A 16,766-nucleotide genomic window follows, 5' to 3' on the forward strand; every position below is an offset into this window, starting at 1 on the left:
TGGTGGAAGACTCATTTTATGAGTCATGTTTCTGTTTGTTCTCTTTGTGTTATCTCCTAAATTTCTTAAATTAAAAAAAAAAGTGCTTAAAATTTTGTTTTGACTTTCAGCTGTGCCACTTGTTCCAAAAAGAGAATATGTCCACTCTTGGGCTGAAGTGTCAAAGGGGGAGCAGTGGCTGCCTGACTGTAAAGGTGTTGGCGGTGATCAAGGAAAACCCCAAAGGGAGATTACATCTGAGGGGACAGAGAGCCACATGAGTTGCTTCCTATTTGCTCTCAAATGCAAACTCCTTAGACAGGGATTTTCTGACCGCTCTATGAACCTGTCACTAGCTCTTACCCTCTGTTATTTTCCTTCATAGCACTTATCTGTAGCTGACATTGTGATGTGTGCCTAAGGTGTTTATTTGGGAGTCTCTCATCAACCAGAATGCAAGTCCTCTGATGGTAGGAACTTTGTCTTATGCACTGTTGTATCCCCAGCACCAAGAGCAGTGAAAGAGCTTTATAAATATTCATCAAATAAATAAATTCTCAACCCAGTACCAGATAAGGGAATTTTCTTTTTCTTAAGGACCCATAGCATTTGCTTCCAGGGACTAAGTTAATTTCTGCCTGAATCACAATTTTGCCACATGGGGGCTCTGCTGTAAGCCACAAGAGATTCCCAAGCATTCCCCCACACTCAGGAACGACTTTCAATCAGAGTTAAGCATTGACAATACAGAGAAGGGTCCTCCAGCCGGCTTAAGAGAGTCTCCAAATAGACTGATACATTTTGGTGTAACATAAGGAACCACAGGCTCCTATTGTCTGCTACAACACTGCAAACCTACGCAGGGTTTCTCTTTTCTCAGAAATTTAATCTCTCTTAGGTCTGTAGCCTAAAATAAAATTTTAAAAAATCAGATATTGTTTCAGAAACAAAAGTATAACTAACCAATGGAAAATTATGGTTTTTTATCCAAATCAAGATTTCTATTATCTTTCTCAACTTAATGGTTATGGAATTTATTTCTTCATGTTGATATATTTGTCAGGAAGGCTAATTAAAAAATATAATAGTGCACCCAGTTGAAACTACTAAACAAAACACTTTAAAAATACAATAGAAAATGCTATAGACTGAATGTTTGTGCCCTTCCACTTCTGCCAAATTTATATGTTGAAACCTAATCCCCAGTGTAATGGTATTTGAAGGTGGGGTTAGGAGGTGATTAGGTCCCGAAAGCAGAGCCCTCATGAATGGGGTTAGCTCTCTTATAAAACAGGACCTGAGAGCTCCCTTGCTCCTTATGCCATGTGAAGTTACAGAGAGAAGATGGCAGTCTGTGAACTGAGAAGCAGGCTCTCATCAGACGTGGAATCTGCCAGCTTCTTGATCTTGGACTTCCCAGCCTCTAGAACCAAGAAATAAATTTCTGTTGTTTATACGCCAGCCAGTCAATGGTATTCTGTTATAGCAGCCCAAACAGACTAAGACAGAAAATTTTCTTTAAAAGTTCTTGTTAGGAGCTGGCCCCATGGCGTAGTGGTTAAGTTCGGTGCACTCTGCTTTAGTTGCCTGGGTTTGCGGGTTCGGATCCCAGGCGTGGACCTACACCACTCGTCAGCCATGCTGTGGTGGCCACCCACATATAAAGTCTGAGGAGGATTGGCACAGATGTTAGCTCAGGGCTAATATTCCTCAGCCAACAAAAGGCTCTTGTTACATCAGAATATACATGAAGCAAATACAGCAAAATATTTATTATGACACCATTCAAACAACATTGAAAAGCTCTTGTTACATCAGAATATTCATGAAGCAAATATAGCAAAATGTTTATTGTGACATCATTCAAACAATATTGACTTTATATTCAAAGCACAGCCATACAAGCAAAAAAAACATCAAATATTAAGGTTCAAATTTGGTAAAACATCAAATATTAAGGTGCAAATTTGGTTAAGAGACTTTTATAGTTACTCTGAAACTCCTTTGTTCTACTGTGAGAAATTAGAAGAAATCTGAGAATATATATAGGACTATAAATTTACAGTGTGACTCTGGTGCCACATGTTCCTTCATGGAATTTGTTCTAAATGAAAAGCTAAAAAACTGATTTCTCTCAATATAAACGACTACAGACAAATTTTGATTTGCTGTTCTCTTGATATGAATGTTTTGAGCCCTCTATTAGAAGAACACCTCAACATCAATACAAAAATTAGCAGGTCTGTTTAGAAAGGAATGGTATCAAGTAATTGCCTTGCTGACTATTGGCAAAAAGGCAAGTGTGACGGAAAGTGAAGAACAGAAATACCAGTAAATGTGAACGTTAAACCAACATAGACTCATGGCACCTTAATATTAATTCTTGTTCCCAAACTTGCCATTTGACCCATTACTGAATTTCCTGGTAGTAGAAATGACACAAAATAGAAATACACATTTTCCTCCAAGCTCTAAGTCTTATATCATGCAAAAGTTTCACAAGTCTTAAACTTGCTACCAAGAATGACTAGATGCCCAAGTATCTGTTTAGGGCTAGATATCCTGCTTTAATTAATGAATGGACTCTTGCTCAACATATATGCCATTAAAATTTGCTCCTTGAAAATTAAATGACATAAGGAGAAGCAATCAACCAAATGCAGAATGCGGATCAAGCTATAGTCCAAATGACCTGGTACCTCCCAACAAATCGATGTCATTAAACAATTAAAGAGACTTCAGAAACACCGAAAGCAAACGCAAGTCCAAAGGCTGTGCTTAGATTTTGACTACAAACCAACTTTAAGGACTGATTTTTAATTTTGTTGGGTGTAACAATGATAGATGGTTAAGTTAAAAGTCTTTATTGGTTAGAATTGTGTACTGAAATATATGCATGATTTCTGAGATTTGCTTTTAAAATATTCCTAAAAGAAAAAAAATGTGTGCATATGTGGGAAAGGAGGTGGGATAGATGAAACAAAATTTGCAAAATATTGATAATTGTTGAGGTTCGTGTTTATTATACCATTCTCTCTACTTTTGCCTACGTTTTCAAATTTCCACTAAAAAAGTAAAAACAATTATGTCCTCAAGGTCCTGTGATCTTTCCAGTCTTCAGAAGCCCACCACTAAGTGTTATACTCTGAGTTTGTTATTCTTCCCCATCCCCAAATTTAGCTTAGGAAGTGACAGCAAGGAATGCGATAAAACCTGAGAATATGGATTGACGCTGCAGCATAGACATACCTTCAGGAGAGGGAGAGGGAGGCGTGTTGGATAATCCTGTAAGGTCTCATTCATTTGAATTTGCTTCATTCCAGAAAGTGACTGAGAACCCATTTTAACAGTCACACCTGGAACCTTCTTCATCTATTTATCTAAGTCAGAGATGTTCACTCGTAACCACATGTGACCAGACAGGGTTTTTAATGGAGCCCTTGAAGCAAGCAGATGGGAACAAGGATATTTCAGAGATGTGTTAATGCTCTCATGGAAGATTAGGATATAATTACAAATGAACAAATGCATGAGTATCCTAATCAACTAGAAATGAAGAAAACAATCTTCATAGCTGTAGGGAGCTCTATCTTAGCATTCTGACAATCCCTTTTTTATACTAGGGTAACTGAGTAAAAAATATTAAGCTCTTTACAATATCTCGATCAACACATTTATTGGTGAAAGCACTTAATGAATCAGAACACAGAATATCAATGATATATGTCATATAATAAGTGGTTGTGGTATTAAAATTGTAGTAGAAAGGGGCTACTGTGGAATTTTTTCATAATATTGGTAAATTCTGACTCTGCCCTTGGTCATGTTCATGACCCTTAATATATATGTGTTCCAGTATATGCTTATGACCAGAGAACCTAGACAGAATCAAAGGAAAATTAATTTTCTCATAGGAACTGATTCCAGAAATATTTAAGGGCACTTTACAGTCTGCAATGTATTTACACATAAATCATGAATATTGCTTCTAAATAAAAGCCTTAGAAAGTCATAGCACAGGTTTTATGAGTCTCACTTTGTAGATAAGCAAACTGAGACCCTGAGAAGTTTGCTTAGAATGTTCCAAATTCCAAATGTCAACTGACATATGCAATAAAAAGTATATGGCATTCTGTAAATTATTTTAGAAAGACATTTTGGATTCACCAAATTTATTTTCTAGAATGCTTAGTCCAAATGTTCCCATATCTGGTCTTGACGTAATTTTCAATTTTCATCAGAGCTTTTGGTTCCATTGCCCTCCAAGGCTGTATGCAAAGATGTTGCCTTTGTCTAGGCCATCTGAATAGAAATCCATATTGCTATTGTTTAGTGGCTAATTTTGCTAATCACTTTACGAATATTTTAAAGTATATCATAGTGCTTTGATACCTAATATCAAGAGGATGTTTTCAAAAATTAAAATTTCATAAAGTTGAAGAAAAGTGAGAGCCAAATTGAGACAATTCAAATGTATTGAACTCTTGATCTTATTCCCAAAACTTGACTCATGGAAGCAGTTGATGACTTTACCGTCAGTTCTTTGGTCCATAAAAGGAAGAGTCATCTTTAATTTCACTCTTTATCTCATATCTCTACTTCTAATCCATTGGAAAACTCCTGTTGGTTTTACAGAATTATATATCCAGAATCTAACCAATTCTCACCACTTCCACTGTTACCACATTGGTCCAAGCCACTACCATCTCTGTCCTGTGCCAATAGCCTCCTTGCTTTTACTCTTGTCCCTTTAGAGTCTATTCCCTCAACAGCAGCATGAGTGATCCTATTAATAGGTAACTTGATCATATCTCTACTCTGCACAAAATCTTGAGTTGGCTCCTACTTTTCTCCAGAACAAAGCCAAAGTTCTTACAATGGCATACAAAGCCCTCCATGGCCCAGTACCTGGTACCTCCCTGACCTTATTACCAGTTACTATGCCCCTTGCTCTCTTCACTCTAGATGGATTGGGCTCTTGGCTGTTCACTGAACACATGATCTGCTCTCTCCCAAGGGTCTTTGCACTCTCCGCTCCCCATATATATTTAAGGTTAACAACCTCATCTCCTTCAAGGGTTTGCTCAAGCAATTTTCCCAGTGGCCCAACCACTCTATTTAAAATTGCAATCCACCTAACCCCTTGCATTCCCAAACTTTTATTTTTTCCATAGTACATATGACCTCATAATATACTATTTATGATTTTTTAAATTTTCCACCTTACCTCTTTAGAAAGTAAGCTCAGATCTTTGTTTTGTACGTTGATATACTCCAAGTATCTGTAATAACATCTAGTACATAGTGGGTAACCAAACCTATTGTTAAGATATCAGTACATCCTTTTTAAGCCTTGATTTTCTGAGTTTATATTTGGCAATTCAGTTTCACATTGGACTGAAATTTGGCATAACATACTGAGATTGGATTTATTTATTTATGCAATTTAAACAAAATATTTTCAGTTATTTGAAGTACAATAAGTGCAACAAAAAAAGTCTTTAGATACATGACACTATGTTTTATAATTATATAAATCATTAAGGTCCTAGATTCATTGGGGAAATTTAAGTTGTCATGTAGCTTATGGTTTGTTTTACACGTGGTCTTAAGTGCAAAAGAATTTACTAAATACGTAATGCAGTATAATTTTGCTTCTGTTGAAAGGTAAGTCAGAAATAATCATTTTGCTGTAATCAACAACTAAAAAGAAGATAAACTTTTAAAAGACATAAGCAAATTACTAAAATCTTTTAGAATAGAAGGCTTTTTTCTTTTGAGGGACTACTCTATGTCTTCGGAGTAATTTCTGTAGCCTCAAGTATCAGTCCGTCTTAGGGTTGCATTATTTTATTTTGGGATTTCTCTACTGGCTTCATGGATGGTCTTTTCCCTTCAGGTATTTCATTACCTTGAACCAGGACAGACCTGGTTATAATGATGGCTTTAGGGCTAGTGCCAAGGTAGGGGCCACACAAAGTGCCTGGAGCAAGATCCAATCCACAAATGGTGACTGATTACTGTTGAGCAAGAGACCAATGATCAGTATTAAGAGGAAATATCAATTATGAGATCCAAAGGGTGTATGTGAAGTCAGAACCGTGGAGCAAAGCAAGATCAGAAGTCACGGTAGCAGAAAAATGTCCGAAAACTAAGGGCAAGATATATAACATAGCAGAGAATACTATTAACTGTGAATAATCCAAGAAGATTTCTCCCAGGAAAAGCAAAGTGAGAGAACTGCATTCTCAGTGGACTCATCTGTTCTTCTGTCACCAGTGAATGAGGGAAAAATAAGAAGCACAAAGCTGATGGGGCCTCCAGCCATCCTAGAGTGGCCCTCTGAAGCTGTTAGGCAAAACAGACACCTCAATGGCTGCTTCCCACAGAGAAGCAGGGAAAGCGAGGAGAAAAATCAGAGGCTTTCAAGCAACAGATACATGAGAGATGAGTTATAAATATGATTCCCTTTAGTCTTTTATTTAATAGATATAAGTTGTCAAGCCCCATTTGGGATGTAAGATGACAAAAGTTGTAATGTGCCGAAAGGAATATTCAAAAGTATATATGCTGTTCTCATGAAATTTATGGTTTAACTATGAAGACAAGAGACGTCTACATGAAAAGTGAGGATCACTTGCTGACCATCTAAGTGTTTCCACTTTCCAGTTTCTTGCCTTTTCACACACATTCTTTAAGAACACTTTCTTGGGGCTGGCCCAGTGGCCCAGTGGTTAAGTTCATGCTCTCTGCTTCAGTGGCCCAGAGTTTCACTGGTTCAGATCCTGGGCACGGACACAGCACTGCTCACCAAGCCATGCTGAGGCAGCACTCTACATAGCAGAACTAAAAGGACCTACAACGAGGATATACAACTATGTCCTGTGGGGCTTTGGGGAGAAGGAAAAAAAAACAACAGAGGAAGATTGGCAACAGATGTTAGCTCAGGACCAATCTTTAAAAAAAAGGAATACTTTCTCCAAAATTGTGTTCAACCTCAGTGGAACTCTGTAGGGATCAATCCCATGTACACAGGACTAGCATTACATAACTGGTTTATCCTACATCGAATGGACTTGAGACCCCTATAAAAATGTGTTTATTCAATAAACATTTATTGAGCATCTAGAAGGCGCTGAGTGCTATTCTAGTTATTATGGAAACTTAAGTAGAGAAAATATTGTCTTTGACCTCATGGAACTTACATCACAATGTCATAGGTTTGTATACCCTCTCTTCCTACCAGGAGAAAATTCATTCTTTTAAATCCTTCCCTTACGGTATATTTCTTAAACCTAGTTGTCCACCAGAGTCTGTTGATAAGTTCAGCCTCTTCCATCCCCTTGAATCAGAATCTTGGCAAAGAGATTGGGAAACTTATCTTTTTTTTTTTTTAAAAGATTTTATTTTTTTCCTTTTTCTCCCCAAAGTCCCCCAGTACATAGTTGTATATTATTCGTTGTGGGTCCTTCTAGTTGTGGCATGTGGGACGCTGCCTCAGCGTGGTTTAATGAGCAGTGCCATGTCCGCGCCCAGGATTCGAACCAACGAAACACTGGGTCGCCTGCAGCGGAGCGCGCGAACTTAACCACTTGGCCACAGGGCCAGCCCCGAAACTTATCTTTTTAACAAGCTCTCTGGGGCCTTTATATGGATTTATGGCACGTGTAATTCGGGGGGACCACTGCCCTATTAATAGCTCCCTATCTGAGGGATTGGTAATTTTCATTGGACTATGTCTGTAGGGCCCCTTTTCATTGCCATGACTAATTGTCACCAAACTTCTCATCCTTAGAGAATATGAAAGCTGCCCAGGGTTTTCCACAGCTAATTCACCTAACAAAAACTAAGCACAAGACAAACTTTTTAAAGCACTATTCATTTATTTTTAAACAAAATGGTTTTCTCTATGGGGCAGATGTTATCATATTCTGCTTTGGGAAGAAAAAAAATCAGACATTAATCACTAGTTATGATCTATAGAACCAAAAGATTCATTTTAAAGATAAAGTTGAGATGATGGAGCTTTAGGAAATTTTCTCATCAAAGATGGCAAGACTGAGTGAATCTCAGAAATCTATTGTGAACAGTATAAAAAATGTCCATTGAAGCAGTTCTTTGTGAGTTAATGACAGTCAGTATAGTCAATATTCATTACTACACAAAATAGAATACCAGCAAATACAATAAAGTGATATTATTCAAATAGCTGCTAACACAGGCCTACTATGTGCCACACGCTGTTTTAAGTACTTTACAGATACGAAGACGACATAATTCTAAAACCTTCTATGAAATGAGTTTTTGTTGTCATGTGCATCTTGTAGAAGAGAAAACTGAGAAATAGAAAAGATAAATAACCCACTCAAGGTTACATGCTTGGTAAATTGTAGCCAGGATTTCAACATAGGTGCAAAAATCCACGCTCTTAATCACTAGACTGAACTGCCCTTCCTTCGTTTTGATAGCACTTCTTGAGAAGACTCATACCGAAGAAGTTCATACAAACCTATTCTAGGAAGCAAGAATTTTTTATGACAGCTAACCTGTCCCAATGCTTGAATCAGGCTAATTTTCATTTGACTCATTGTAAAATGGAGATACCAATGTTGTTGAAACAGGATCATTTAGGGGTTAGAGGTTCAAGCATAAGAGAGACGTGGTTTTGGATCTCAGTTCTGCCACTTGCTTGCTATATGACCTTCTGCAACTTACTTCTCCAAGTCTCAGTTTCCTCATCTTTAAAATGAAGGTTATAATGGGACCTACAACATAATATCGTTTAAAGATGAAACACGATAGCCTATTTAGAGCACTTAGAAAGTGCTCAATAAATATTATTAGTGTAATAAATAGCAGCAGCATCAATAAACTGAACCAAATGATCTCTTGATTCTTCTACACACACTAAATATGGTTTATTTCTCTTCTAATTAAAAAAAATGACAGCAACCAAAACAACAATAAACCAAGCCATAAGCCATTAAACCAATTATGTCTTTTGTGGGAAAACCAGAAAGGCTATCGGACACATTAATTTATATGTCATTAACCATCCCCTCTATTCCAAAATGTATGTGTTCTAGCATCCTGAGACACCTTGCATAATTTAATCACTGTGACTCTACGAGGTCAAATGGGCAGGCAGTTAATGCTTCTCTGTGAAAAGCTCAATAATTCATTTTATAAATTTCAGTTCAAAGCCTACATTGAGGTTCAGAAAAATTGACATTCGGTCTGTGAACTTAATGTCAAGCTCAAGAAAAACTCTGGGCAGCAATGTTTAGCGATTAAGTGGACGCAGACAATAAAGACGTTGCCAAATTGTAAAACAAGACTTGGAAATAACAGAAAATGTTGCTAGTTATTGATTACGGTGACCATTCAGTTCCTATTGAGTCACCCAAAAGAATCATTCATTTTCCAGCAGAGAGCCTGCTCATTTGCAAGATAAAAGAGAGACATTTCTGCACATGCCCATAATGTTCTTCACCACTGGGGGCAGCTTTACATAAGACTGCATTCACTGAAACCAAAGCAACAGTCCGAGCAGCTTTCAGAATGACAGTCTGCAGAAGTAAGCTGAGCGTGTGCGCGGTACGAGGCTCTCCTGCCTGCTGGGCTCCAACGCAGCTCTGTGGCTGAGCTGGGTGCTCACCACCAGCAATGCTGGGCTATGGAATACAGATGTGGCAGCTCAGGTAGCCTCACATTGCCTGGAGGAATACATCATGCTTTCCGATAAGAAGAAATTGTAGAAGCCAGTTTTTTTTTTTTTTTTCCTAACACCCCCCCCAAAAAAAACCTGTAAAGATGCAAAAACGTAATATCCATGAAGATCCTATTACCTAGGAAGATTTTGATGTTTTGCTGCGATTGCGGTGTTGGGATTTATTTGTTCTTGGAGTGTTCTGCGTGGCTGGCAAAGAATAATGTTCCAAAATCGGTCCATCTCCCAAGGGGTCCAATTTTTCTTCCTGGGTGTCAGCGAGCCCTGACTCAGTACAGTGCAGCTGACGGGCTGTCATGCAAGTGGCCCCTAAGCCAAAGCAAAAGACCTAAGGACGACCTTTGAACAATACAAAGGATGGGTATGTTTTGTCATTTTTCTTCTTTCCTTTTTTTTTAAAAAACAAAAACAAAAACAAAAAAACCTCTAGTCTGTATTAATTCTGCCTTAATTATTTTAGAGATTACCTTGCTCTGCTCTAAGGCTATAAATTCAATTGCTTAGTGAACATGTTTCCTTGCTTAACTATTAAAAAAAAAAAGAAACCCTAAAGACAATTCTCTCTAAATTACAAAGAGATGATATTTGATGTTAAATGTTGTTATCTAGATTTAAATTTTTAAAAAAGAAAATACATGCCTCTTTTTGCTTGATTAAAAATAAATGAATTCTTTTTTGGGGGGATAACTTTTCTGAGTTGTTTTTATTTCCAGGTTTCAATGTAATTAGGCTACTGAGCGGATCAGCTGTAGCACTGGTTATAGCCCCCACTGTCTTACTGACAATGCTTTCTTCTGCCGAACGAGGATGCCCTAAGGGCTGTAGGTGTGAAGGCAAAATGGTATATTGTGAATCTCAGAAATTACAGGAGATACCGTCAAGTATATCTGCTGGTTGCTTAGGTTTGTCCCTTCGCTATAACAGCCTTCAAAAACTTAAGTATAATCAATTTAAAGGGCTCAACCAGCTCACCTGGCTCTACCTTGACCATAACCATATCAGCAATATTGATGAGAATGCTTTTAATGGAATACGCAGACTCAAAGAGTTGATTCTGAGTTCCAACAGAATCTCCTATTTTCTCAACAATACCTTCAGACCTGTGACAAATTTACGGAACTTGGATCTGTCCTATAATCAGCTGCATTCTCTGGGATCTGAACAGTTTCGGGGCTTGCGGAAGCTGCTGAGTTTACATTTACGGTCTAACTCGCTGAGAACCATCCCTGTGCGAATATTCCAAGACTGCCGCAACCTGGAACTTTTGGACCTGGGGTATAACCGGATCCGAAGTTTAGCCAGGAATGTCTTTGCTGGCATGATCAGACTCAAAGAACTTCACCTGGAGCACAATCAATTTTCTAAGCTCAACCTGGCCCTTTTTCCAAGGCTGGTGAGCCTTCAGAACCTCTACTTGCAGTGGAATAAAATCAGTGTCATAGGACAGACCATGTCCTGGACCTGGAGCTCATTACAAAGGCTTGATTTATCCGGAAATGAGATCGAAGCTTTTAGTGGACCTAGTGTTTTCCAGTGTGTCCCGAATCTGCAGCGCCTCAACCTGGATTCCAACAAGCTCACATTTATTGGTCAAGAGATTTTGGATTCTTGGATATCCCTCAATGACATCAGTCTTGCCGGGAATATATGGGAATGCAGCAGAAATATTTGTTCCCTGGTAAACTGGCTGAAAAGTTTTAAAGGCCTGAGGGAGAATACAATTATCTGTGCCAGTCCCAAAGAGCTGCAGGGAGTCAACGTGATCGACGCAGTGAGGAACTACAGCATCTGTGGCAAAAGTACCACGGAGAGGTTTGATCTGGCCAGGGCTCTCCCAAAGCCCACGTTTAAGCCCAAGCTCCCCAGGCCGAAGCATGAGAGCAAGCCCCCTCTGCCCCCCACGGTGGGAGCCACGGAGCCCAGCCCAGAGACCGATGCTGACACCGAGCACATCTCTTTCCATAAAATCATCGCAGGGAGCGTGGCCCTTTTCCTGTCCGTGCTCGTCATCCTGCTCGTTATCTACGTGTCATGGAAGCGGTACCCTGCGAGCATGAAGCAGCTGCAGCAGCGCTCCCTCATGCGAAGGCACAGGAAAAAGAAAAGACAGTCCCTAAAGCAAATGACTCCCAGCACCCAGGAATTTTATGTAGATTATAAACCCACCAACACGGAGACCAGCGAGATGCTGCTGAATGGGACGGGACCCTGCGCCTATAGCAAATCAGGCTCCAGGGAGTGTGAGGTATGAACCATTGTGATAAAAGCGCTCTTTAAAGCTGGGAAATAAGTGGTGCTTTATTGAACTCTGGCGTCTATAAAGGGAACGTGGTGCCCCCTCCCCTTCCCCCTGCCTCTCACATTGCTGGCAAGGTCCTTCCCTGTCTGTTTTAGTACATTCATAATACTGGTCATTTTCCTCTCATACATAGTCAACTCATTGAAATTTAAATACCACAATCAACGTGAAGCTTGAACTCTGGTTTAATACAATGCCTATTGTATAAGACCCTTTATTGATTCCATTAATGTCCCACTTGTTTTAAGATAAAACTTCTTTCACAAGTTATCCCCAACATCTGCCGTTATTCTTCTGGTAGGACCAAATCTACATACAGTTCTAGAAGGTGTGCAGTTTATTGGCAAATCAAGCAAAAGTGAATGATCCCAGGTACTTGGAGCTGAACTGATTCTAGGAGGTGACTTGATTACAGGAACATTTAGACACAGAGCCTTAAAACAATGCCTGGCTTAAAAAGAAAATTGTAGGGAACTCTCAAAAGATGGTGCTCTGTTAAAGCAGCGCCGGGAGCAGTTTCCGGAGGTGTTTGCATTGCAATAAGGCGAGCCGAGGGAAAAGGGTTGACGGGTTAAAATGCTGCAAGTAGACAACTGCAAAATGTGAGGAGATGGGAAAAATACGAAGTTTTAGACTTGAAGCCTTGTCTCTGAAACCCATCCCTGTCAAATCACACGAGAGGTTTCACTGTCGATTTCTTCCAGCCTCTATATCTCCTAAATAAATAAATAAAATAGGCAAGAGGCAAATTCGAGGAGGCAGTTTTCCCACTGCTCCTTACCTTAGGGAATTTTCAGAGAGGAGGCTTGCAAATGCAAAGGCAGCTTGCTAAATGTGTGTGGTTGGGAGCTTACCAGAATTTCTCTTTCCAGCTCTTTCAAGGACCCTAATGTAGTGAGTGGAATCATTAGCCCTGTCTGCCCTTCGGTTTGGGATTTGTCAGGCAGTCCTGGTTTGTTCCATTAAATGCCCAGCATACACTAGTCACCTGATGACTGACACTTCAATCAGAGGGGTAAAGAGAGCACATTCCAAGACAGATTGTCCACCAACAGCCTCACTGAAAAGGATGATTTTGATAGCACCTTAATAAATGTATAAAATAAATCTTAGAGGAAAAAAGACCAATCCTATGGCAGTTGTCTTTTGCTTTTCTATTGCTGATGTTACAGTGTCCGTATGTTCATCTGTACTGTGAACTCATCCATTGGTATGATTCTGTGCAGACCCTGTTGGCAATCTGCAAGCTGCATGCATGTTTTTATGTCGTTAGTGAAAGTTTATTGACTGCAGCACAGATATCATAGCTTCTGTACTTAAGTAACTTTGACCACAGTCCATTAAGATTTTAGAAAAATGTCTTTAGTCTGTATCCTCTTTCATCCCCCAAAATGAACAGTTCTATTATAGGAGCAAAAATCAGGACTTGTAACATCCAGTCTGTTTCATTTAATTTGGCTTGCCAAGCTCCACGTCTTTAACCATGTCCCTGTTCTTTCAAAACAGAATCGCTGCAGCAAAAAAGAAAAAGTGAATGGCTATTTTTACCAGCATTTTTTATAGTTTGGAGGCTTTTCATATGCTGAGAGGAAAAAATCTAGGCAAGTCACCATGAAATATAATTGCAAGGAAGCCAGATTATAAAAATCATACTTTTATAAGCAATAAAGGAAAAGGAGCATTTAAAGTGGATTTCTCAAGCTACCTTGATTTTGATTAAATCTTAAAATAGATGCCAGTTCAGAAAAGCATCATAGCTGCAATATATTTACCCATGAATCATTGTTGAATATATATTTATTAATGGCAAATATTCACAGAATCCCAATTGATTAATAATGCAGATACTTCCTTACAGTACTATGAACTGGATGACTGAGTCTACTGTGATGTTTTTCACTGAAGTTGTCATTTTACATTCTTCATAAAATGTCAGTAAATATATATTCCATCTATAAAAGAAATTTTCTTTGGTCAGCCTCATTTTTATCTGTACTAAAGATGACTGTGTTAATTAAATACAGTGTTAAAGTGAAAAAGCCCATTTCTATTCTTTGACTTGACCTTCTGCCTCATTTGTCATGGATACCAAATAAATTTAGGCAAGCCATATTTATACTTTTACTTTTGAATTCTTGCAAATTCTCAATGCTGTGGTACTGCTAGTATATGTTTGCTGTATTAAAAGTATTTCTATCATTCAAAGCCACTTGGTGTGTAAGATTAAATGAATGACCAACATTTTGAAGGCTAGTCATTTTTTAATGCTAAACTTTACTAATAAGTTTAATAATAGATAAAAACCAAAATGAAATCCTTTAGATTGTAAAAGTTATTTCTATTCAGGACATGAAATTAGAAAAAGGAAAAGATCTTTTCCCCTTCTTTGGGAATGAAGCTTCTCTAGTTCCCAGTATGTTCTGAGCTCAAATATATAGTTCTTGTCAGTTAGACAATAAATAGTTCACCCCTATGAATTTAACAAAGCCAACTGGCCAGTGTTCTCCCGCCCAAAGTTGTTGTCCCCACCCCCACCCCATGGCACTTTCTGGACTACTAATCTATTTTTATTAGTATTTCAACTCATTGCATATTAGAGAAATATAATTTATATTCCATTTTTTATTCCAAATTTACATGAAGTTTCTGACTTTCCTCAAAGAAGACAAGTTAAATAAACAGCCTGACCTGTTGAACTATACAAGAGAGACGTATCGAGGCAGAATGGATTCAGTCAGTACTTTGAGTGTTTACCAGAGAGAGAGGAAACGCAGTTGAGTCTCTGAACTGCATGGGTTTTTTCCCCGTTTTATGAGCCCCAGTCCGCACAGTGCTACCGCAGCGTGGAGTTACTAGTCCCAGCGCCACAGTCTTCTAAGGAATACTTACGCAAGATGTATTCCTTTTAAAGGAGTTTATATTTTCCAAGGATGTTGACATTACATCTTTTCAAAGAATTTAAACCATTTTTTACTTGATTTGGTGATTCAACTACCTAAGTAGACAAACAGGCAATAAATTGTATTTCTGTGGAGCAGCAGTGACCTCCAGTGGCTGATCAGACTAACCACAGCTATTCATACACCTTTTATGTAGTTTTTATACTGACTCCTTATGTAAATGTGGTTTACAACATATAGTTCTTGATCTGTAAATCAGGTTTGAATTTTATTTAGTTCATTTCCCTGGGAAATACAGTTATGGTGTAATTTTTAAAGTTATATTTTGTATATTGACTTATTTAGTAATGCCCAGAGGCCATGGAACTGGTAATGAGGGCTAGAAATAAGTATCCATCGATGAGAAGCAAGTAATAATGTAATAAGAATAGATAAGAAACATTTTAAAGTATTTGTGCTCATCGATGCTGGCCAAATAGTCTGATATTTTCATTAAACGGGTTAATATTTTCCATAGGTAGGATATTGAAATATTATGTAATTTTAGTTGGGGAAAACAAATTTCAATATTAATATTAAAAGAATCAGAACTAGTTATTTACCAGCCAGTAGGAATGTCTGAAGGAATGTATGAAGAGAAGGAGGCCTCCCCTTCCGGCTCTAGAACTCTCCAGTTTGTTGATCGTGCCAGTGACCTGTGCTTTGCCCCAGTGCTCTCTCCTTCCCTCCCCCTTTTCAGCCAGCTGAACACTGGTTCTGTTAGGCTCTCTGACAATGATGTTATAGTCTAAGAGGTGATGATTCATGGATAATGAAATTATGCTCTCCTTCTGGGGAAGGATAATGCAGAGTCCGATTTGTAGATTTGGCAAGGGTTTTCAGGATGCTGTAGGTGCAGGAAATATCGTCTCTTCCCCTGACATTTACCAAGAAGAGAACTTAAATAGTTTATTTAAAGTGTGGATTAGACTAGAATCAGAAACAAGCATCAGGCCATGAACCCTAAGAGAGAATGAGTTCCAGACATGGCAAATGAGAATTGAGCCACGAGGAACAGAAAATTCAGAAATTGTGTTGCTTCTTTTATTCCCTTTTCCCTGGATTCTCATGAGAATCTGGATCTGTAGGAAACCCATGGAGTTTTGCTATACCTGTGTTCTCTTAGCTGCTTACATTAAAAATCAGAGGCAGCAGGAAGAAACTATGAGCATGAAAAATAATGTCAGTAAATTTCAATTACAAACTTACAAGAGAAACAGAATTGATGACAGCTAAATAGCTTGTATTAAATGACTATTGAAAACTAATAAGAAAAATAATACACAAGTGAAAGTGAGTTTTCCTAATCTAATCATAATCACCTACAGAATTGGACCCAAATTTTGCTTAGTCTCCAAAATCATTGGTGGATTTTGCATAGCTAGGTAGAATACAATAAAAATACTACAGAGAAAATCTATACAAAAATAGTTTATAATTCTTTTTGATTCAAGGAAAATATCACAATCATGTGTGGTAGAGTTTGGGCCTTAGATTCAAGTTCCTCTGACTCTTGCTAGTCAAATGATCTCAGGAAAATTTCTTAGCTTTCCTGAACTTGACATTCCCCATCTGTAAAGTGGGCATATATTATTGACTTCACATGGTTATTGGGAGAACAAAACTGGAGAAGTACTTTGTAAACTCTATAATTACAAATTTTCAAAGAGCCCTTAGTGAAACACAGTCATGCTGCATAACAATGTTCGGTCAACGACGGACCACATATACGATGGTGGTCCCATAAGATTAGTACCATATAGCCTAGGTGTGTAGTAGGCTATACCATCTCAGTTTGTGTAAGCACACTCCATGATGT

At 38.3% G+C, this 16,766-nt stretch overlaps 2 protein-coding genes across 18 annotated transcripts in view; one reads left to right on the forward strand and one right to left on the reverse strand.

Moving 5' to 3' along the window:
* The window catches only part of CTNNA3 (catenin alpha 3), a 1,499,312-nt gene that overhangs the window by 846,484 nt on the left and 636,062 nt on the right, over window positions 1-16,766 (reverse strand). The gene's annotated exons all lie outside the window — the stretch shown is intronic.
* LRRTM3 (leucine rich repeat transmembrane neuronal 3) overlaps window positions 9,437-16,766 on the forward strand; it is a 192,610-nt gene continuing 185,280 nt past the window's right edge. The window contains exons 1-2 of the mRNA XM_014831803.3: window positions 9,437-10,070; window positions 10,423-11,954. Coding sequence (XP_014687289.1) covers window positions 10,067-10,070; window positions 10,423-11,954 — 1,536 coding nt within the window. The 5' untranslated portion in view covers window positions 9,437-10,066. The remainder of the gene's footprint in view (window positions 10,071-10,422; window positions 11,955-16,766) is intronic.

Source organism: Equus asinus, chromosome 2 (genome assembly GCF_041296235.1).
Source record: "Equus asinus isolate D_3611 breed Donkey chromosome 2, EquAss-T2T_v2, whole genome shotgun sequence".
Lineage (NCBI taxonomy): Eukaryota > Metazoa > Chordata > Mammalia > Perissodactyla > Equidae > Equus > Equus asinus.